The sequence below is a fragment of the Neolamprologus multifasciatus genome, chromosome 9 (genome assembly GCF_963576455.1).
Source record: "Neolamprologus multifasciatus chromosome 9, fNeoMul1.2, whole genome shotgun sequence".
Lineage (NCBI taxonomy): Eukaryota > Metazoa > Chordata > Actinopteri > Cichliformes > Cichlidae > Neolamprologus > Neolamprologus multifasciatus.
The window spans coordinates 7,617,702-7,641,007 of record NC_140447.1 but is presented as its reverse complement, the minus strand read 5'-3'; the positions used below and the strand labels follow the sequence as shown (position 1 = coordinate 7,641,007).

Sequence of the window (23,306 nt, the reverse complement as noted above, 5' to 3'; positions counted from 1 at the left end):
ATGGCTGAGGTCCTTCACGATCTTCCTGGCCTTGGTCCAGCACCGCCTGCTGTAGATTGAGTGTAGGTCAGGGAGCTCGGAGCGGATGGTGCGCTCAGCTGATCGCACAACCCTCTGTAGAGCTCGTCTGTCCTGCATTGTGCTGTTCCCGAACCAGGTTGAGATGTTTCCCGTCAGGGTGCTCTCTATGGTGCAGGAGTAAAAGTTCCTGAGCACCTTGGAGGGCAGTCGGAAGTCTCTCAAGCGTCTGAGGTGGTAGAGACGCTGTCGGGCCATTTTCACCACGGTGTTGATGTGACAGGACCATGACAGGTCCTGCGTGATGTGAACCCCGAGGTATTTGAAGCTGTCCACTCTCTCCACTGGGCACTCGTTGATAACGGGGGTCTGGTAGTTCCTCTCCTGCTTAGTGCTGAAGTCCACTATCAACTCCTTTGTCTTACTGACGTTTAGAAGGAGATTGTTCCTCTGGCACCAGTTCTCCAGTACTGTACTATTCTGTTATTTTAATGATCACATAGGTGTAGTAAACTTTTCATGGATAATATTTGTGTTTAGTAAGTCACATAAACCAGTAAACCAGTAAAATAAAAAGCTACAAAAAGTTCAGGATTCAGCCTGTGGAAGGTTGGTGTGTAACAAATGAGATAATTATAAAAATCACTCTGTGTGATAGTTTGCATGTGAGAGGTGTATGAAAACACAGCTGCTGGGTGATCTTATGTGTGTTGGGAAATAATTTATAATTGTGATTTTTTTTATGAAGTTATGGCTATTGTGCCACGTGTGTCTCTTGGATACAGTGAGTACCAAAATGCCACTGAAAATTTGTCACACTTTCTCAAGGATGATACAGTTTGATAACCTCGAGTCAAGACCGGCAATATGTGTGATGACAAACTAGCTGCCTTAAACTAACACACTGGATGAACAATGGGCTTTGAGGTCGGTTCCATAATCATTAATAATCAAGGAAATGACCTCACAGCCCATTGTTCTTTCAGGGGTGCTAGTTTCAGTCATTGTGCAAAGGTACTGTTTATAAGGTTGTGAAAATCCTGCAGTCAGCTGAGACTCAAGTCGTCACTTAGAGGAGTGACAAAATGTTCCTCCCACTGAAGACACTACGTCCAGATGAACAGAACTTTTGGGGATTTACTTACTTACATGCATCAAGACATAGCTCCCATAACAGAGGTGTGGGACAAGTGGGTAAAGGTTCTTCAGATTTTAGATTTTTAGTGAGGTTGGGTCATTTTTGACCCTAGGCATGTACAGGACATGAGGACAACAGCAGGGCTAGAGTGTCTTCCTTAAAAGATGCAAAGCACCGGATCACTTGTGGTATTAACAATTTAAGAGAAAATTTAGTCAAATACACATACTTAGCACCTCCCAGACCCATCACTGTGCAAGCTTTAGACAGCCTGGAGGTGCTGTTGCCACCTACATCTCCGCATATTAAAAATGAGTCACTGACCTTGATTGCTTTTTTTTTTTTGGGGGGGGGGGGGGGGGAAACGTATGTGCCCATTTATTCACTTGTGCGTATAGCCTTGGGAGTGTGGAGGGTTAGTGCCACATTACTGCATGTGAAAGCAGCCCTTTTGTGTCCCCCTTTACTCTAGTATCCTAATTATGAAGCAGGAATGAGTGAAAGACATCAGCAGCAATGTGTGGACTGAGTAAGTGCCTTTTCTTCCTCTTCCCCCACCTAACACCTCTCTGCCCAACACCATTAACTCTCCTTTGCTCTGCTCTACTCTCAAAGTGAGCACCATGGAAGGTGTTTGGGTTAAGTCAACCTGATTTTGATCTTTAAAGGATTTCTTTTGAACATCAAGTGGAGGGCGGCTAAATCCTCTTCTTAAGAGCCCCCCTTTTACCACCTCCATCTGTTCATTACCTTTATTCACAAAATATGCAACATTTTGCTAAAGAGAAGTAGGGATTGTGCTGGTAAACATAAAGTTGTGTTCACTCTTTGCTTGGATAACAACATATATGAATTAATTTGGGGACATTGCAATTACAAGTTTAGTCGTATTTTCTTTAATAAAAAATGCAGCAGTTATCAAGAATAATGTAAATTCATACAATGTGCCACTTAAAGAGTATATCACTACAGGGAGACATAAAAAGGTATTTTCTGGAGACGGTACAGATGTGACTTTGATCTGTAAGATGGGCAGCAGGGGGGTGGGGAGGTAGAAAAACTGAATAAACAAAAAGACAAAAGAAAATGTTGGGACAAAGTATGGCAGACAAGAGTGTTAAAGACATTTAAATCATATTACATCAGAGCAGTATAACCAATCATGCTTACACTTAAAAAAAGGACACAAATCTAGTTTGTATATATCACAGTTGGTGGAAAGGGCGAAATAAATGATGCACAATTTGGAAACATACAACCTGAGCTGGACATTCAGCAGTGTAAGAGAGCATTCTTAGAGTAAAGAAAAAAAAGAATAAATTTAGAGTTTAAGGAATCATTCAAACAGTTTGGATAATATGCTTAATGCTTTTTTTACTGAGACTCTGGAAGACTGATAGCACTCTTAGAGTTTAAATGCAGCTACAGATTGGAGGCAACCAGCCGAGCAAGCACAAAAATTAAGAGATGAATTAAATATGAACTAACTGTTATTAATAGGGATGAACAAGTTCAGAAAGACTAGCAGACATAGGCCTAATTGTTTCCAGTCTCCAACTATCCTAGCGCTCTATCTCCATGTATAAAGGACAACTTATCCATTTGCTTGTATTTTGTCATATACTAAGCAGATATTAAACACTGCTAAATATGCAAAATATTGAGGTCATCTCTGGGAGGCAGTGCGTACGAGCACTAGTTTCTGTTTGCAGAGGCTAGGTGAGGGGCAACCAATCAGAAGAAAGTATACTTTTAAGGAGCAGGAAGTTTAAAAAAAAAAAAAAAAACAGCCCAAAGCATAAATAAATAAAATATGGATTTTTTTTTTTGTGTGAATTCTGGTGAACAAAAATGTAGCTGGAATTATAGTCTCCCCTTAATTTAAAGGAGGTCAGCTTGTCCCAGAATCAACAAGAGAGGAAAATCTGGAGCTAGGAGAATTGTAGCAGTGCTGATAACAGAGCCGAATAAAGCCAAATAGAGCTGACAGAGCCAAAAAACTAAACTAGGGTGACAAACAAAAAAATGCTAGATTGAGAGAAAAAAATGCTTCTAGTAAAAAGAGGCTGTCACAGAGATGGCTACAGCTAAGATCATATTAAAGTCATAAATGTATATAAAATGCATAAAAAGGACTACAAGCAGATATTAGAAAATATATTAATTTCTTTTAAATAAAATTACACTTATTGCCCTTTCTCAAGAGTGTACCTGACAGTGGAATAACAGTCATGGAAGATTTTAGATGTACAAAAGTCTAGTAAGACAGAAGGCAAGTATGTTTTTCTTTCTCCTCTTTTCCCTGGTGCTGTGCTCTTTTACAGACAAACACATGTAAGTTGTCCACGAAGAAGAAATACATCAATCCCTTTGGTTTCTAATCGTCTAATGTTATAAAACCACTAAAGGAGTCCTGTTTGGCCGGTTTACTGATGTGCTGGCAGGACTGCTGGTGCTCGATGCTCCAAGCTTGCTCCACATTCCGGTTTGTGACCGATGTGTGACCCAGACTGAGACCCTGATCAATGTCAAAGTCTTAGATTCTGGAAAGAAGCCTGCAGCCACAACCCGATCACATCTGGTCAGACCTGGAGCTTCCAGACCACAGCTGAGGTCTAAATCCAACCTGATCCCAGGCAGAAGCTTATTTTTAGCTCGATGCAGTTCAGGTATGGCGACACAGCAGCCAGGCACTGTTTTATTCCTGATTTACTTCCCAACACCGTCCCTGGCAAATATTTTTCTTAAAAAAGATAGAAAACCTGCATATTTTTGTCAAAGCGCTTCCCTTTTCTCCTTTTACAGTCAGTATGTCTCTCAGGAGTGAGTCCAGCTGACTGGAATCCAGTGTGTCTCTGTCTCCACTTTCTTTAGTGCCAACTGCAGCTCGCTGAAGGCAACATCGAGGTCGTCGTTGACTATAACCATCTCAAAGAGATGGCTGTACTGAGTCTCCATTGTCTGTGCCGTGTTCACCATCTCCTGAAAGTCTTCCTCCTGGGAAAAGAGGGAAGAGACAAAATAGATGGAAGTTAAAAACACAAAACGAATAAAATCTCTTTCGTCAGTCATCCAAGCGACTGATGAAACGTTTCTCCCACTGAGAACGCTACGTCCAGATGAACAGAATCAACCTTTGGAGAACTTATTTTATCATTTATCATTCAAGTAAATACTGCCTTTCTAAATGAGCCCAGGTATCTCTTGGTGGGTTAGGGTGCTGTGTTTTTACTGGGAACACTTAACTTTAAATTGGAGTTTAGCTCATTTTCGCTGCTTCTTGTTCTTTCGATCACTACCCAAAGTTCATGACCATAGATGAGGGGAGGGACATAGATCCACGGGTAAATTGACAGCTTTGCTTTTACACGTTGTCATGATGAAGCTGTCTCTTACAGGGACTTTTTCCAGCAGTTCCTTCAGAATGTTTCTGGTGGTTTTCTGCTTCGTAATGGATTAGCTGTGTTTTTCTGCCCAGCTGTCTACCAGGTAAAAAGAACATTAATCTGAGCAGGAAGCCGTTTAAGGAACAGCAAGCTGGGTTTGGAAGATGAATAGAAAATCAGAGAACTTAAAAAGAAAAGATTGGTTTAGGATGATGCCTCTTCTGGGGGACCAAACTTGAGAAAAAGCACACCCTTATTCCCATTAGGTGGCCTAATTTCCACATGAAGTGATGCAGCATCTTGTGCCTGTTTAGGAACTTTGTCACAGCATAGATTTATTGCCCTTCTCATTGCACAGCAACAAAATGCTGAGTCACAGTTTAGGTGAACGTTCCCTCTGTTTTAATTGTAATTCTTTTATTTGTAGCCTTTATACATTTAGTGTTTTTGCCTTACAGGAAAAAGATAAATCTTCAGTGGCATGAAGCAGCACGTGTCAGCCTCAGTATCTTCTTTTACAAGCGACCACGTTCTCTGCTGGACACCTGCTTTGTTGTGCCAATAAAACCCACCTGTCTTTGCGTTTTAAAAAAGTGTCAGAAACCAAAGAGATTTCCTCAAATCACTTTGAAATGCCTGCGGTTCTTTCAGATTGGGTGGCAGTTTGTATGCTAACCACATTACAGCTGGGATTTTGCATTACATCAGATTGTTTTGCTTGTATTCACATCACGCTTCCAGCCAGCTCGACTGAAACAATGAGACGACTGTTCCTCGGCCTTTATCATTAAAGCAGACCTGTCTATTGCAAAGAAAAATACAGCTGGCGGTGGATCGAAAATGTCTGGGACGACTTGCCCAACAACAGCTTCCCTTCATTTAATAGTAAATATGAGATGGGTTTGGTTCTGTCAGTGTACATGAACATTTACACACAGACTTTGTTTGTTACCTGGTTGAAATACAGCCCGCTGTCACACAGCTTTATAGAAGTATATTTGTATTACATGAGAGAATAACAGAAGCTAATAAAGGGACGTTAAAACTGCAACAGACTGTTCACACCAGATTGCTTCTGACAACTAAAGCTTATTGTTCTCAAGACCCAGCTGGGAAATAAGGAGCGGCCTGAGACAGAATTATGTTTACCTGTGTGAATAATATAAGCTGATGCTGTGTCTGTATCAAGGTTTAACAAGCTGACCTTCAACCATAAATTCGCGGCGTGTTCTAGGTGAAAGTGTATTGTACTCTAGCAACACTTATTACCCATAAATGCACTAAATTATGCCTCAATAAGTCGGATCCTGTTGTATTTTGTGTGAATATGACTCAGCTCTGGGCATATGTGTTGTAACTGTTTTAAACAGAGTAACGTTTGACCTTCTGATTTGACATGTGAGTTAAAGGTAAATCAACCCATGTGGAAATGAAACCCCTGGCTATCGACTGATGACAAATTAGCTTTTTATTAGCTTTCAAATTATTTCTACATTCCTAAACAATGACACCTTTGGCTCAGATGTCTGCTGCCTATACCAGAAACCCTGAAATATTGGCAGTTGTTCTACAGAGGTCAACTAAAGTCCCGTGACTGTATCACTGCAGATTGCCTGTGTGTGACTTCTAGTTCATCGTAATATAATTGCCAGAGACTTCTTATTTTCAGGTCATTTCAGATCGGGTCTGACTACCAGGCTTTTAATTTTTATGGGGTTGTGTTCGGGAAATTAATTTGTACCAGCTTGTACTTTCTCTATGGTCCATTCTGGTGTCAGTATAGAGTTGATAGAGCTATGACTAGAAATGTATCAGTGGAGTCATCAACTGATGTGGAATTAAGATCAGCTAATCTGCTGGAATTGCAGCTTAATTTGACTGCATGTCCTGTCTGAAGTAATGTTATGCTTGATCTGACAACTTTAGGAAGGTTTAACTGCTATGTTAGCTCAAATAGAGCTGTTGAAACTGAAGAGAAATATTTTTATTTCACAGTATCACGTGAACTGTGCTTGGATGAAATGTACAGGATTGTATTTGTTCCTCGTTGGTCTTCAGAACGGCCATTTGCCCCAAGGCTGCACTTTGAAAACATCTGTTTGAATCAACCAAGCACCACGATGTACCTCAGGCCAAAAATACATCAGAACAAATCATATAAAACAGGTCGTGTGGACAGAGAGAAAGATACATTTAAACCCGACAAAGTCACAGTTACACAGTAACAATTTCCTCTTGCTTTTCTATCTCAACTTAAGAAGGGAGGTAATATCTGATTAACATATGATATAAACTATGAGCCATGTACAACCCACGCACTAGAAATGCTTAGCTACACAGTAGTAATTCCCTGTCAGAGTCAACAGAAGGACTCCGTATTAAGCTCTTCAGATCTAAGCTTCAAATTTCAAAGTTTGAAGTTAAAGAATACGTTTTTACCATGAAGGGTTTGGTGGAGTCCTTGTCCTCTTTGCCTGATATAATTTGGGTTTTCTTTCTGGTCTCTCTCAGTCTGTCGACGGTCGGGGGCTTCACGAACACAACGAAAGGTTTAAACTCCGCTGTTCGAAGATGCTTTATTAGCTGAAAAGAATAAAAGTGGATGCAGAGAAAAAAGATTTAGGCATTTGGCAGCACATTAAGACGTAATCACAAAGTGCGTCACATATGGTATAAACAGACTGTGAAAAAATTAATAGACAAAACATTTAACGTTTAAAAAAAGGTTGCCAATTCATGGTCCACTTGTAATAGTGATATTAACTGGATTATGGGGTTGTCACAAAGTCCAGCGTAACAGATTCAGTCTGCTGATTTCCAATCGAGGAGACATTAAAAATTAAAATCTTTCTTCTATTTTTAAGCAAAGACATTTTCTGCCTTAAGTTCCTCAGACATGAAAAGTTGAGGCTTTTCTTTCATTCTCTCATTGTAAACCAAATATATTTCTGTTTTTCTGTAGAGAAAGCATTAAATCTTAAATTACCTTTTAACTTATTGACCTCTCTAAAATGAAGACGTGTTTGCATAAATGACTTATTAGTTGGACAGAACAATTAATAATGAGCACAGAGCAGATGACTTCCCATCATTCTGAGAAAATCTAGAACTTTGAAATGATGTTTATAGTTTTTGCCATTTAAAAATGACTCACAAACACCCAATCTGAGGGATAAAGATTACTCACACTAACTCATCACAGCTTTTAAATTCTTTTGGAAGATAGTGGAGGATATATATGTTTTTATTTATGCCTGATCTTTGTGTCTGTCTCTTCTTTGTGGTGACAGTTTTCTGAAATAACATGCCAATCTGGTACCTCAAGGGCCTTTCACATAGGATGTGGCAAGTGCAGAGCTGCACTCTGAAACCCATTTGTATCTATTGCTTGCGCCACTCAATAACAGTTTTAAAGAGCAAGTGCGCCGGTGAGAGTACTCTTGCATGCCAGGGTCAACGTTTAACTGGGTTAAACTTGGTTCAACTTTGACCGCTGCGACGTACCTTCGCACGACCAATAGAAACGAAGCCTACAGCCCTGCTAAGTTCAACCACACAATGAATAAAAACATGGAGGAAAAGTTGATTGTGTGTGTTTCCGAGTTCAACAAACGTCATGACACAAGTTGACATGCATACTGAGACTTTGGGAGGAAACAACACACTTTTTACTAGTGTCCACTCGTGGGGACAGTGCCAAAGCTTTCTTTTTTATGGATGAGAAATAGCTGCTCCATCGAGTTTTCGACATACAAGAGCGCAACAACCACTGCAAGACAATTTTTAGGCCACCCGCTCCAGCTCGCGGTAGGTGCGCCCAATGTGAAAGGCCTTTCAGAGGTATGAGTGATGAGATTTGATTAGAGGTGGTGTCTGGTGTCTGGTTCTGGCATGATCATCTGACCTTCTTGCTGTGCTAATAGCAGTGGGTCAAGACCCACAACTCACAACAAGATGGATAAAAAACTTAATGGAGAGGCAGCAGCGGAGCCATAGCTTTCATCATTCACTCAGTTGGTCAATAACTGAGAAATGGCATTACTGTGGAGGTTTATGGTGACATAAGCCGAAGAGGAAATCTTCAAATAAAGTAACTGGGTGATCTGCTCCTGAGATAGGTAGTTTCCAAAACAGGCTAAGAATACAGTACAGGGATGGTGAGAAAGAACGTGTCGCTCACATGAGGCTGGACATCCAGCAGGCACACTTTCTTCTTTGAGAGGATTGAACGTATCGAGTCCAGACTTGTGCCGTAGAAATTCCCTTTGTACTCGCCGTGCTCAATGAACCTGAGACATGAAAAGAAGAGTGATGAGAAGAAGCACGAACGCACATCTTTGGATGGACGCATGGACAAAGTTTCAAATAATTATGTCAGTTTTTAGAAGAGTAATTAATCTGAGTTAAAGCCTCAGGCCTGAGCTAAAAGAGGTTATTTTAGACTGTGATGAGACAAGGATTATTTTTAACTGCATATATTGTCCAAGAAAGAAAATATAGATCTTGAAATGAGCAGCAGGAGGACATTTTTAAACTAGTTTACATAAAATCACTTTTTCCACTTTCTTAGATATTTGTGCTTTTAAGATTTTTTTTATATATCCTCATAAGAGCAGGATTTTTTTTAAAACAGCAACTTTCAACTTTCATTTTTATAATTCATTTTCTACAATCACTGTGATTTCTGAGATTAGAGTTTTGAGAAATGGTGATAAACCAAAACAATTCATAATTGTTCTCTCCATTGTAGTAAACATTAAAGAAAAGCCGTTTGAAATAGAGATGTACAAACATATAATCTACACACAGCAGGATATCCAAAAAAGTTTTTCTCTTTTTTTTCCAGTGAAAAAGTACTTTTGTTTTAGAAAGAGGACGATTTTGTCCAGAGTATGAATATCAATTGTTCATCTCTGCTGTATAAAGTCTGAATGTGTGTTGTGATTGAATTCATCAGTTTTGCTTACTTGTTGTTTTGGATGTCCGTCTCAAAGAGCTGCTTGGAGATGAAGTGGTAATCCACACCATCGGTCTCCTGGTTCTTCTTGGGTCGACTGGTGTCTGAGTGAAAGAAGATGAAGATGGAAAGAGAGGGAGTGATGCCTGTGAGTCATTGCAATGAATAGTGCAATGCTCCTTGTGTGCAACAAGCAGAGAGACAGAGAGAGAGCCGGTGGTCTCCAAAGCTCCGGTTTTCAAATTAACAAAAGAAGCAACACTTTTGGGCTTAACCCGAAACAACAGCAAGTGTTAAACATATCCATGTGTCCACTGGCAGCGATCAAACATTCAAAAAGAGCGAGACGAGACACTTTCCGACTCTCCTTCCTCTCAATGAGAGCCAGGACCTGTGCCATACGCTTCCTATACGGGTCTGAATCAGACTGTCTGGGCTCTATTAAACAACAGCAGCACAGGTCACATTTGAGAACAATTAACAGGCTGTGTGGAAAAAAAAGGCCACGCCAATGGGATTTTAATACAGGGGGCATTTCAAGTGTCAGACTTTAGCTGGGGGAAGACAATAAAGTCATAAAAGTTTCTTTTTTTCAATAATTAAAAAAATCTCTATGTAAAGAAATATTTCAAATAGTGAGAACAGTAAGAATAATACAGCCACGTTTTTATTACATTTTATTTTATTTCATTTCTGTCTTGCTTTTAATGTTGCATCCTCAATTCAAGATAAAGCACAGAACGGAAGAAAGACAGAAACTTTAGTTTCGGCACACAAATAACCTCCTAAGACCCGAACTCTTCCACAGCATGCATTTTTAATTTCTCTTTGATATTTGGGCTGATTGGGGCCTGATGAATGAAAAAACAAAGAATTACCAGATTTTTTTTAACCTTATTTTTGTTTTTAAGAAAAATAAGAGCCACAAATGAGGATATTTGTTTATAAGTTTGATAGAACAGAAGCAGTATAATGTCCTCGTAAGGGGATATCAGGCCCATGTAGAGCAAAATTGATTATTTTAGTCTAAATAACCCGAAATGTGATGTCCACATATGTGACACAGGGTCCTAGGAGGTTAAAGGTTTCTTTGGGATGAAACAAAGAGAAAAAGGATGGGTAGTTGGGAACACCACATTTAATGGTCAGCGAATTAACTTCTATTCTATTAACTAGTATAAAACCCACATTCACATATAAGACGCACACGCAGAGATAAGAACAAAGTAATATGCAGAGAGAAAGACAAATGAACTATACTGTTCAGCCAAAGTTTGGCGGGCTTTTTTTTTTTTTGATTTAACCTTTATTTACACATCTAGTCACACTGACATCTAATGTCTCTTTTACAGGACACTTACGTGGAATGGTCACACTGAAGTGCTGGGGGTCAGAGATCAACAGTTTCTTCTTCAGTTCACTCAAGCCGACACCCGTGGGTCCTACACACAAACATCTAATTATAAACTCAGCCAAACTCCTCATCACGTTATTATCACATCCATAACATGATATGAGACATTCAAACTATCTTTCCTCTGTACTTGGTGGTTAGAGTCGCCGAGGTTAACTGAAGACCTCGAACACTAATGATGAGAATATAAATTCAAATGTCTAATAGGATCAAATGATGAACTAATGAAAATTTGTATCCAAAAGATCTAAAATCACTTATTTTTCTGCAAAAATAAATTTCTGGTTATTCATATTCACTTCTTAGGAACAGATGATAGAGAAACATAATATTCAGCTTCTCTCTTGTAGAGCTGAGCCACCTTTATTGTTTCTGTCGTCTCTATGTGACAATGAGGTTTTCATTAAAGTCGGTATCCTTCATGATGCCACGTATAACAGCAACAGTGTGTGAGGTAAGCAGCGACATCAGAGTTTGAGAACTTCAATTCCTCTTCACTCACCTACTAACACCACCAGCCTGTGTTTGTCTCCCCTTTGCCTGCGGTACGGGACGACTTCCTCGTACGTGGGCACGTCAGCCATGTCGTACATTTCACTCTTCTTCGCCTCGTACATGGACTTGGTGGTCTTTCTGTCTCTCCTGCTGAGGCGAAAGCTTCTCCTGAACCCAGCTGGAGGTCAGCATGAGCCAAAAGAGGAGACAGAAGAAACAGATCAATCAATACAAAAAAAGAAAATTCTTTGTGTAAAATCCAGCACAACCGTATGTACACATACAAATACTGTGGACTTCAATTTATAGTTGTTTCAGGATCTTGGCAAACACCTCCACACAAACATTACTTTCCCCAGGTGACATCAAACAGGTGAAAACTCATCATAGGTCTATCATCATCCAAAATACAGTCCCTCTCTCCTCTTGCACCCACTGACACACTCACTAAAATAACACAGGTAACTAATTACACAACAACAACAACAACCATCCTGTCTTCCATACCAGTGGAAACTGTATTACACAGAGAGGATGACAATGAATGTGCTCCAAATTTTAGAACAAGTCATGTATGGGTAAACGAAGCTTGCTCATTTGTTATGGAAAGCCTCATAAGATGATCCAAACACGATCAAGTTAGTAAAAGGAAAGGAACTGATATCTACTTTGATTCAAAGCCCCTTCAGTGAAGTAGAAGTGCAAAAAGGTGAAGGAAAAAGATGAGCATATTTAACACAAGCTGGGACGACGCACACTTACACACAGATACATACAGGAAGTGACTTTACTTCCACAAACAAACAGTTAAATGAAAACAGAAAGTTGGTATAAAGATTAAAATCAGTGAATGAATCTAAACGTCATCAGCTTAAATGTAAATTAATCTCTACACTTGATGTAACCTAACCCTGACCACCACAGCTGCTCTGTATCAGCCCAACACAGAGCTTTACTGTGATTTCACCACATTAATGCAAGCTAACCTGTTTATTCTGCAAACATGATATTATAGAAACACAAAGTTAGTATACTCACACAATGAAAATAGATCATTTGTCAAAACACATCATATACAGATGTGATGTGTGATTAAAAATGATGACATGTAACCTTTAAATCTGCAGGTCATTAAATGTCCCAGAGCAGACATCAGCTTTAAAAATAATCTCTACTCTTTCTCTCCTGTCCTGACTTTCTTATCTTTCTCCGTCTCTGAGTGAAGTTAGCTCTCTTTCTTTTCTCTTGTGAAATACAGCAGCTGGACCTTTAACTAGCGACACACTGAGACCAACGGCACACAAACAGCTTGAGTCTGCTGATGTTTGTTGAGCTGATAGAAATGTTGTAGAAACATTATGTTGTGAAGCAAGGTTACTCCCTTTATACTCACTACTCTTCTGTAACACTAGCTACAAGCTGACTAAAACATACAGACAAACGCACTTTTTCCAACTCAATTTCAGCTGATACTGTTGAGACTAAAGTAACAAGACTGTTTTAAAAATGACATTTGTCCAAAAATGTAGAGAATAAGGCTACGTCCACACGTACACGGGTATTTTTGAAAACAGAGATTTTCCGTTTTCGTTTTAAAAAATAATCCCGTCCACACGTAAAGGCAGAAATGAAGGAACTCGCTGCTAGGAACACGCCAAAGCAGCAGGTGGCGATATATTCCTAACCGTGCAGAAATGTTGGCCAATCAGAAGTCTAGAAGCCTCGGTGGGAAAAAGTAAACAAAGCTGGGGCATAGAAGCAGTGTTGCCAACTTAGCGACTTTGTCGCTATATTGACTATGTGCACGTTAGCATATGCTACTTCCGGTGCGGAAACTCCTGTGGGGAGCTTTGTTTCCGGTGTCCTATTCGCGCCCTGTTTACGGTCCAAAACAAGTTAAGCAAATAAATAAATAAAGCGGCGATTTACATTTCTATAGATGTCTCGGGCATTTACCCAATATATCTGTAAATGATGTTCATCGACTTGTCGATATTTTTCCCCCACGCCTCAGGGGAAAAGAGAAAATGGATTCAAATGTTATATTTCTCAGCTGTCCCTCGTTTATCGTGGGTGTTATGTTCTAAAAATAACCAGCGATAGGTGAAATCAAGTAGCCAATTTTATTTTTTGACGGTGCAAAACGTTTCGTGTACATCGTGGACATACAGCACTGCACTTCAGAGTCACACTGCTAGCGATAGATGCAGCGATTCTGTACTGTACGGGAGAGACGGAGGAGATCGTCTGCAGCGATCAGGACGCAGGACGTAAAAAAGCATGCAAACTTGCACTAAAAAATCTGCGAAACAGCGAGGTGAAAGGTGAACCGCGTTATAGCGAGGGACCGCTGTAATTTTGAGGGTAAGTCACAACATACCCTTCGTAAATACTAATGTATAGAAACCGTTACCAGCAATCATTAATTTTTTGTGTGGCTTTTTTTCACGGTTTGTTAACATGCTGTGTAGGTGTGTACTTGACTAGCTGATATCGACATAACGGGGAAACATCTGGTTTGACTATTGTTCACCTGTAGTTTGAATGCTGAACATTTGCCTGTTTAAATCATAAGACCAGTCACTATACAGAGATGTGCTTCTGAATGTGGACGATGTGTCTTCTGCATGGGGTGATGCAGTTCTGCTTGTGTTTAATGATGTAAACAACTGATCGATCTAAACTCTTTAAACGTCAAAATTGATTATTAGATTTTTATGACACAACAGTGGTGAGTGTTCCCACCTTCTCCTCTTTGTAACTTAACGCGATCGTTCCGTTTTCGAGTTTTGGACATCAATTTTGGAGTATATCTTCGCAGTAGCGATTGACCGCAAAGTAAAGCTACCGGAAATGTACAACCCCACATCCGGTCTCAAACCAGGAAGTTAGCATTTTCTCGTGCACAGGGTCAATTTAGTGAGTTTTCAGACCCCCTAGCGACTTTTTTTCTAAAAAAAAGTCGAAAAAAGACGTGAAAGCGCGTATGGCTTTTACTCTCAACAAGCAGCGGGTGCTGTAACGCAGTCAGTTCTTCTTTTATTCATTTACTCTTATGCTGTTTTGTGGATCACAAGGTTTAAAACTACTTATAAACACACACACACAAAGTAACTCCACCAGAGTGCCTATTTCGGGTCACTTTTGCCGGTCCACGCCCGGGTAAAGGAGCAGGGTTGGAATTGTGACATTAAAAAAAACAATAATTGCTAAAAGAAATTTAATTTGTAGTTCTAAATAAACTCTAAATGCATTTAGGACGTTTTTTACTCACTTTATGTCTCTTCCACGATGTTATTTCTCTCTCCAACAACATAGGTTACAATTACATTAGCATGACCAATTATGCAAATTAGGTGATTACGTCATTTAGCAACTTCTAGCGACTTCTAGGACAACCAATAGCGATTTTCCTTACTGAGGAGTTGGCAACACTGCATAGAAGCAGAACCGAGTAGTATGTGTGGAGGGACAGTAACTGTGTGTGTATATGTAAGCATTTAAACACTGCAGAGAGTACAATTAACAGTAACAGTACTGTAGAAATTCATTTCACCGAAACAATAACGTGCCGCACAGTGTGACGTCAAAAAAGGTGCACACCTTTGATGCTGCGTTTTCTGCGTTTTTCTCGTCCACACGTAAATGCAAAAACTGAGTTTTAGAAAATATCCACCCTGGCTGGAGCTTTTTAAAATCTCCGTTTTCAGTGACCAAAAACGCCGTTTACGTGTGGACGAAAGGTGCAAACGCATAGAAAAATCTGCATTTTCAAAAATACCCGGGTACGTGTGGGCGTAGTCTAAGAGTAAATACTCAGGTAACGTACAGATACCTGAAGGTTCTACTTAAGTACAGTAACGAAGTAGCCTCTAAACAGTGCTTACTAAAGAGATTTCATTCTCAAGTTCGCTGGCTGTAAAATCAGGAATCTGTTCATCCTAAAGTAGTGCTCAAGAATTTCTCTGGCAATGGACCTTACAGACGTTGCATCATTGAGAGGCATGGAGAGAAAACAAACCAAAAACTAAGGACAACAACTGCCGCCCCCTCCCACTCCTTTATTTCCCCATGCAACCTCAGCAGCATTGCAAAAGCATCTGTAAGTTCTAAGATTTCAAACTTTTAGGGACAGGCCAACTTTAAATCATACAACCACATCCAACAGGCTGAAAAGCCATGCAGCAAGTACTCTCCTAGAAAAGATGTTATTATAACTCACTATTTTTTACTTCTTCTCCTGAGGTTCTCTCATTTCATTTAAACCTCGTTCTGGGCTGCTGGACTCAAGGTGCTGGACTTTTTTGGGCAAAAAAGAGTTTGGCTTTGGGAGTGACCCTGATTGAGCTTGGCAGACATGACTCAAATGTAGCATTTATAAACTTGCGTGTGCTCTGGATATCCTGTGAAATCTGGAGTCTAAATGCTGTAATGTGCAAATGACAGTGGTAATAAAAACATGATGGGAAACATTTTCTGTACAAGACAGGGAATTGGAAGCAGCTCTCTGGAATTAAAGTGGTTGCAGAACTAAAGTGGGCCATGGTAATTGTCATTAAGTTTGACTGGAACCACATCAGCAAGACCGGCCTTCATCCGGACCTCCACAATGCAGCGAAGCACACAAACCTTTCTTTTAAGGCAACTCCAACCAGAACCTCTCAAAGAAGTCCTCAGACCCACAGCAGAGGCAGAACAGGATAACTACATACTGCAAATCCATGACATGATCTGCCAGTGCACTCATGCTGTCAGCATGGGAGCACAAATAGCACAGCATAGTGAGAAAGTACAAAACTACACTTTATGTTTTTATGACAGAGTCCAAGTGAATTATAACGCTCTGAGAGTTAGAAGAACAGGTCAAAGATTTTTTTTATTTTAAATGGTTACTCTTTCTTTGTTCAGCATTTATAGACTTAATAGTTCTTAAAAGATGATATATGAAGGATTCAAGTAGAAAAAACAAAACTCTAGTACTTGGCCACTGTCCTGATTTTTAATGTAACAGTGAAATGACCACATTTGGCAGGAAAAGAAGGCAAGAAGACAAAAGAAGACAATCTCTCACCTAGGTGAAATCCACCACTATAATCAGCATCCTCTGGTGATGAAAAGAAACAAAGGAGCCAAAAGAGAACCACAACATCAAGTTAAAGAGAATAGTCAGAAATGAGCTGCAGCCCTCTAAATATGATAAAGGGAAAAACACACAGGTGCTGTTAAGAAGAGAGTGGTCAGAGTGGTTTGGGATCAATTTTGGTTGAGTTACATTTTATAGTGTGTTCTTTATTTTTAAATATTGGCCTTTTGCCCAGAATGACAGCCCGCATGTAGAGGTAAATTCAAGGACAGGTTACATATAACCTCCATCTAGTGAGCAGCTAAAGTATGTTGACCACAATAAACAAAATACTCTCTTTTTCTTTACAGAACTAACAATGTTGAAAAATGTTGATGATCCCAGCTAACTGGCTGAGCCCCGTTTAGCCTTACAGGCCACTACATTCTTGGCTGTGGTGTTGGACGATTCTTGGAGACAGTGAATCAGTTTGTGCTGTGACTGAGTCCAACAAATATTACTTGTGACGGGATGATTCTCAAAAATGATGTCCACATTTATGAAAATGAGTCGAGGAAAGATGAGGCTTTGTAAAATGTTAAAGTCAATAAAATCTATGAGGAACCATTGACTGTGACAACTGATGTTACTCTTAAATGGTGAATAGCTTTAATGGGTCAATTGGGGAGATGAGGTAAGAGGTGGACCTCATTACACACAAATAGCATGAAGGGGAACCAATCACAGATGGTTTGGTTAGTAAAGTCCTACTCGGTGGAGGATGTCAGAAAAGTAGTACCTTCAATCTCTTCAGCTTTGAGTGCAAGAGAAGCAAGGAATGGAAATTAGGTAATACTAAACAAAATATTAGATTAGGAAAGTAAACATAACTCAGGGATGAGGAAGAAATATAAGAAGAAACCTACCAAACTCTACTGTCACATCATCTTAGAAAAGCAGAGCAAAAGACAACAGAGAGAACATTATAAAACATTTTAAAGCTGAGTGCCACATCCACAAACATCCTATGCAGGTTCAATTCAGTCATTTCTCACAAAACACTGAAAAAGCAAACAATTCTATTCAGTTTTGTAATGTTTGTGAAAAATACTGAGCTTGACCACTACACAGTAACTCCCAGTATCACTCTAATGGTATCACTAGTTTAACTATCTACGTTTCAAATAATAAAATAACTCAAGTTCCACTTGGTTCTGAAACACTCGTCAGGTCTTTCTGAGAGGAAGTTGCAGTACACTCAGCTGTCATGACATAAATTGATGGAACTCATTGAGGAAATCTTATCCTTAACTTCTTTCTTTTTTAAGGTTGAGTTTAAAAAGAACACGTGCAGACCCTTCATAAGCCATGCTGCTACTAAAAGGTTACAAAAACACCAGTAAGTGGAGCTTGAGTTCAGGTTTTATGAGAATATAACAAACATTTACTTTCTATTTGCTCCTATTTTGATAGAAAATATGTATATCCATTGTTACCTAGTGATACACAATCTGCGGTACATGTCTGTGGTGCAGTCACTATTTACAGGGGAGGAAAAAGCCATTTAGATTCATAAGCCTCCAAATGATTGATATTGTAATACTGATACAGTCCTCTGTAAGTATTTAACAGTATGAAGCTCACCTTACATCACTGCATTCATTTTCCAGAGTGTTGTTCAGCATGTCCAGAATTAATGTCTAACCAAAACAACAGTCAAGACCTATCTGTGCAAGGTTGTTTGTAGGCTAGACGCATCAGGCACGAGAGCGGCAACTGTTCTGAAGTGTGTGTACCTTTATCTGACATCTTGTTTCAAATGTTAGTGGTCAGGTCAGTTTTCCCACTGATGTTGCCCTCTTCCTGCTCTAATGTGGCATCTTAAGTTGGGATAGCAACCTCAAAATGTGGTTTTAAGAAGGATGAGAATTACGGTACTGTGAATAAGAGTTTAGCAAGATTTAATGATCTAATTTATTTGAAACTAAACCTTAAAGAAAGAATGTGATGACAACTGCCATAAAGATGTATGATTAGTCCACCTTTATAAAGTCCATGGGTGAGCTGCCAGGGATGTTTACATTGGAAAAATCTGGGTAATAATGTAATAATACTGTAATACTGTCATTACAGTCCAAATAAATCCGGCAGTGATGATGAGGAGTTGAACTCTGCAGTTGGAGTCAATCACGTACAATTGCTGAATAACAGGCCGCCATCAAAACCATCCTTGTTATTACCCTCATCATCATCACCCCAAGAGTATAAGTGATTATGCAAATTAGAAGCCAGGCAGCCAAGTGACAATACCAGTTCACATGAACTTGTCTTTTATCTTTGCTATCTGCATTATGCTTTTAGAAAATCAATCAGCTATCTCTTTAGCTAGAGTAACAGCCAGAGGGCAAACCCTCTCCTACTTCATATTAAAGCTCCTGCATGACTACAACAACAATCACATGACCTCCTATGAGCAAGCACTTTGGTAACATTGGGAAGGAAAAACTCCCTTTTAACAGGAAGAAACCTCTGGCAGAACCAGGTTTAGGGATGGGCGGCCATCTGCCGTGACCGGTTGGGGAGAGCAAAGGAAGACAGGATAAAAGACATGACTTAGTGAACAACACACAAAGAGGCTGTAAGAGACACATGGAACAGACTCTGGATAGAAAGGGAGAAACATTGAGCAGACAGGAAGGAAAATGAAAACAAAGATAAATCTAAATTGCTTCTCCAGACGACCAGCGTGAACTACACAACTACACGAAAGACTCCAGTGGTGGAATCAGCAGAATGATGAGTCTGTTTCAGAAATGAACTCCACAAACTGTCCTGACCAGCATTCCTCACTTTTGCCATTCTTCCCTTCATCCCATCCACCTGTTAAAGACAACTGTCCTGTTGTGGTTTATTAGTCGCTAACACAGCAAATAATATATGCTTACATGATCGTCTAGTAGACCTCCTTAGGGACGAAAGAGTTGTAACAGGTTGCTGAAATGCAAGTCTCCTGAAAAAGGAGAAAAAGGAAAGAACAGAAAAAAGAAAACCATCAGTTTTTATGGTCACTCTGGGAATAATAAACACTGTGCTATGCTACAGAAACCCTGCTCTACAATATCCGTCATTTCTATTCTGTCAGCTGAGACTGGTGAAACCAAAGATTGAGGAGGTGAAGAACAGAACATCTTTCTATTGACAAAAGTAGATTAATAAACCTGAATATAAAATTCAGGTTTACTCGTCAGCCTTCCTCTTTCTGCCCAAGCCTCCTGAGTTCTGTGTTGCTCTGATGTGCGTTTTCCATCCACTTGCAGTTTAATGTGGATTGGTACCAGCGCTATCATTTTCTGTTATTACTCACTTTGGACCAGAAAATGTGTGGAAACCCAGACTACTTTGGCAGAGTGAAGCAAGAATACATGGATTAAAGAGGGAGAGAAAGAAGATGGAACAACTATGACAGTGACAGCACTGAAGCCAATAAGGTCAGCCTTATTTCTCTCACCTCTCCTGGAACTGTTTGGATGGTATTAAGCCAGCACGAGGATTTGTGTCGCCCTCGTGTTTGGCCTGCCACCAGGTTGCATCATCTTGGCTCATCATCTGTAGGATGCAACCCTTCTTGAAGGGCAAACCAGCTTCCTTACATGGGATGGTGTTGTCATCTTTTGGGTTGTAGTCAAAGAGCGCCTTCACAAACATCTGTACATCATCATGATGGAAAGGCAAGAAAACAAAGAGGAGGATTGAAGTTCACTATGTTGTATATAAAATGTTTTCCTTCTAAAACATTGTCATCATGGTTAAAGGTGGTTCACCAAAGCTCAGAGCGATTATTCTCAAAAGATTACAGCAATCGATGGTAAACGCCGCAAGTGATGGCCAAGATGGTCTTTCAATGACTTTCCACTATCAAAGGGTCTAAATCACTTAACAAGTGGATAAACCAAATAACCGAGAAAGACAGGACCTACCTGTGGCTCCTTGATAGATGCCTCTTCCTTTACACCAGGGACAACTTTAAAGGTAATGGCTCCTTGTGACTGTGCCTAAATAATGTAGGAACAGAAGTTGAAGTAATTTTAAAGGATAGTTTTCCAATCCTTTTAAGTATTTTATAAGAGACCTAATCTAGTTACAGTGACATAGCGTCAAGCATTGATTTTTCAACAAAAGAAGGTTTAGTGGGATAGTATAACTATTCTTGACAGAATTAGGGAGTACAGTGCAGGGGTGTAAAGGAGGAGTGTTGAGAGCTCAAAGACTTTTGTGTCTGAGGAGGCCTTAAGAGTTTAAAACCCCAGGCACATGACAGAGCTGATTTCGGCCTGCGTGGAGGAACTACACATCATCGGCCTCATCCACAGAGACTCAATGCATGTGATCTATCGGCCAAGACAGACGTTCAGAGAAAGGCCAGAGTTTGGTTTCAACACGGCAATGGGAGGCCTGGGTTGTGGATGAGTTTATAAGGGGAGGTTTCTGTCATTATAAACAAAGGCTGGTACCAAGGGAGTGGAGCTGAAAAGCCCTCAGTGTCACAAACGTCCATAGAAAGACAAGACTTACCAGAATACGAATGATTTCCTCTGGTTTCTTGTCGTCCACAGGGATTCCATTGACCTCCTTCAGTTCATCCCCTACATGAATTAAGCCTGCCACACATAAACAGACGTTACTAATTTGCAGCCATTCTGGCATTCTATTATTTTAACGCCCTGATGTAAGCGAGGTACTAAATTCTGTGCAATGCCAATATATTCCACACTACAGACTTGTATGGCTCTTTTCCACTAGTATCTACTTTGCTCATCTTGACTCGACTCTGTTTTTTAGGGTTTTCTATTAGATGGCAGCACCTGATACCTATTAGAGCAGTCGTTCTGAGCAACCTGAGTTGATCTGAAACTGTGACGTCAACAGACTCCATGCCACCATGTGATGCCAGTCAATTATGTCACTTGATGAGTCATGAGAGTGATTCCTTCACAAACATCAAAACTAGGGATGCACCGATACCGATACTGGTATCGGGTATCGGGGCCGATACTGTAAAATGTGTGTGTACTCATACTCGTAAAAGTTAACCGATACCATGAACCGATACCAACTTATTTCATTAATCAGAGGGTGGCTTGTCATTTCTGTTGTAGTTTTTCGATTGGCCACTAGGGGGACATCCCACGCTAAACAGGCACAGGGTTAGGCGAGTGAGACTGGCGGCTCCAGATAAAAAAGAGAAACTGGAGGCGGCTGTAGCTAGGCTAAACAAAATGCCAGCAGTGTGGATCAGAACAGCCAACTTTAACTCAGGTTTTGGAAAAGCGATAAAAAATGTCAAGAGAAAATCCACGGGCAGTTAAAATAACAGAGGCTCGACTCATTTTATCGCTCTGGATGACCAGCCAATGCCGGTCGTGGAAAACATAGGATTGCACCGTCTTCTCAGCATACTCAAGCTGCGATATGAAATATAATAAATAAACAGAAGTGTTTATTTATTATTCTGAAAGCTCGAGACGGTGCCAATAGTTCAGTGATATTTTGTTAAATTACAATGTGGAGACTCTGCAATAATTTAACAGAAGTGCTTATTTTTCACTTGAAATTTTTTTGTGGTCATTTTTATTAAGATTTTATTTTTTATCGGCAGAGAATAAAATAAAACCTGTCTTCCAATTCATTGCATTTGTGTGTGTGTGTGTGTGTGGTAGAAGTATCGGTTTTTGTACTCTGTATCGGCAAGTACTCAGATCCAAGTATCGGTATCGTATCGGTTTGAAAAAATTGGTATTGTTGCATCCCTAATCAAAACTGCCCTTTTTGAAACACGGCATCCAGGAAAATGGGTGCAGAAAAACCAACAGTGTGATCGGACAGGTATACCAACGCCTCCATGTCCACTGTTGTGTGCTGGGCTTGTGTTGTATACAAATGACATCATGGGACTTTCAACTGAGTTGCTATAACGACCCTATGTAAACTCAGGTGCTACTCAGTGACAGAAAATGACCGAAAACCGAGTAGAATCGAGTACAAACACACACACACAGGCAAACTTATAAAAGAGAGAAAAAGGCTGGAACCAACCACTTCTGTCAGCTGGCCCTCCCTTCATGATCCGGGCCACAATGATGGCACCTGTGCTCTCATCACGTCTTATTGTTGCTCCCTATAAAAGAAGAATAGTCACTATAACAGCATTTCTACCTTTATGACATTATCATGTGCAAGTCAAACAGCAATGACCTAAAATTACTGTAAAAGGTATTCAGATGAAAATTAAGGCGTAGAGACAGATAGATACTGCACACAGGATGATTGTTAAGTTACTTACCAGTGGCTCCTTGTTCTTGACCAATCTTATAATTTTCACAGAATCTTCATCGTCATCGATGTCTTCAGGCAGCGGAGGTAGTTCGGGGTCATACTTCTTTTGGGCAACTGCGTCGTGGACGGACAGGAGGCTCTAGAAAAAGGAGAAAATAGGATTTATGGGAGGAAACACATAACAGGGAAGGGTTATCTGTCAAGCCATGAAGGCCTCAACTTTACCCCAGTCCACTTAGCTAAATAAAGTATGGCCATGCATGCTATTAAGAGTCCGATCTATCACTTCCTTTTTTAAGCAGGACAGAAAAACTGCAGACTGCAGGGAGGATGGTTATGAATTGGGTTGTCTCCCTCATGTGCTGGGTGATGGATTTGAAAGCATTCAAGGCCAGAGCTTGTAGATGAACAAGCGTTAATTGCCATTAGGCCCGTGCTCTCCCTCCATACATCTCTCTGATTAAAGGCAACCCAGGCTCGCCCTGCACCATTGCTCAGCAAGA

General features: G+C 40.1%; 1 protein-coding gene across 8 annotated transcripts in view; it reads right to left on the bottom strand.

Annotated features, from left to right (window-relative positions):
* Positions 1 to 2,029: 2,029 nt before the first annotated feature.
* Positions 2,030 to 23,306, bottom strand: part of mpp7a (MAGUK p55 scaffold protein 7a) — a 70,816-nt gene continuing 49,539 nt past the window's right edge. For 2 of the 8 annotated variants that reach the window (XM_085172921.1, XM_085172922.1), the window contains exons 6-21: positions 22,811 to 22,942; positions 22,564 to 22,645; positions 21,043 to 21,128; positions 20,448 to 20,522; positions 19,979 to 20,175; positions 19,416 to 19,480; positions 17,967 to 18,008; positions 17,397 to 17,417; positions 17,270 to 17,284; positions 16,480 to 16,512; positions 11,416 to 11,586; positions 10,861 to 10,941; positions 9,510 to 9,603; positions 8,723 to 8,831; positions 6,982 to 7,125; positions 2,030 to 4,153 (exon numbers count right to left, since the gene is read on the bottom strand). In XM_085172921.1, the coding sequence (XP_085029047.1) occupies positions 3,974 to 4,153; positions 6,982 to 7,125; positions 8,723 to 8,831; positions 9,510 to 9,603; positions 10,861 to 10,941; positions 11,416 to 11,586; positions 16,480 to 16,512; positions 17,270 to 17,284; positions 17,397 to 17,417; positions 17,967 to 18,008; positions 19,416 to 19,480; positions 19,979 to 20,175; positions 20,448 to 20,522; positions 21,043 to 21,128; positions 22,564 to 22,645; positions 22,811 to 22,942 (1,527 nt within the window). In that variant the 3' untranslated portion in view covers positions 2,030 to 3,973. The remainder of the gene's footprint in view (positions 4,154 to 6,981; positions 7,126 to 8,722; positions 8,832 to 9,509; positions 9,604 to 10,860; positions 10,942 to 11,415; positions 11,587 to 16,479; positions 16,513 to 17,269; positions 17,285 to 17,396; positions 17,418 to 17,966; positions 18,009 to 19,415; positions 19,481 to 19,978; positions 20,176 to 20,447; positions 20,523 to 21,042; positions 21,129 to 22,563; positions 22,646 to 22,810; positions 22,943 to 23,306) is intronic. The other 6 variants (XM_085172923.1, XM_085172924.1, XM_085172925.1 and 3 more) reach the window with 6 other exon arrangements.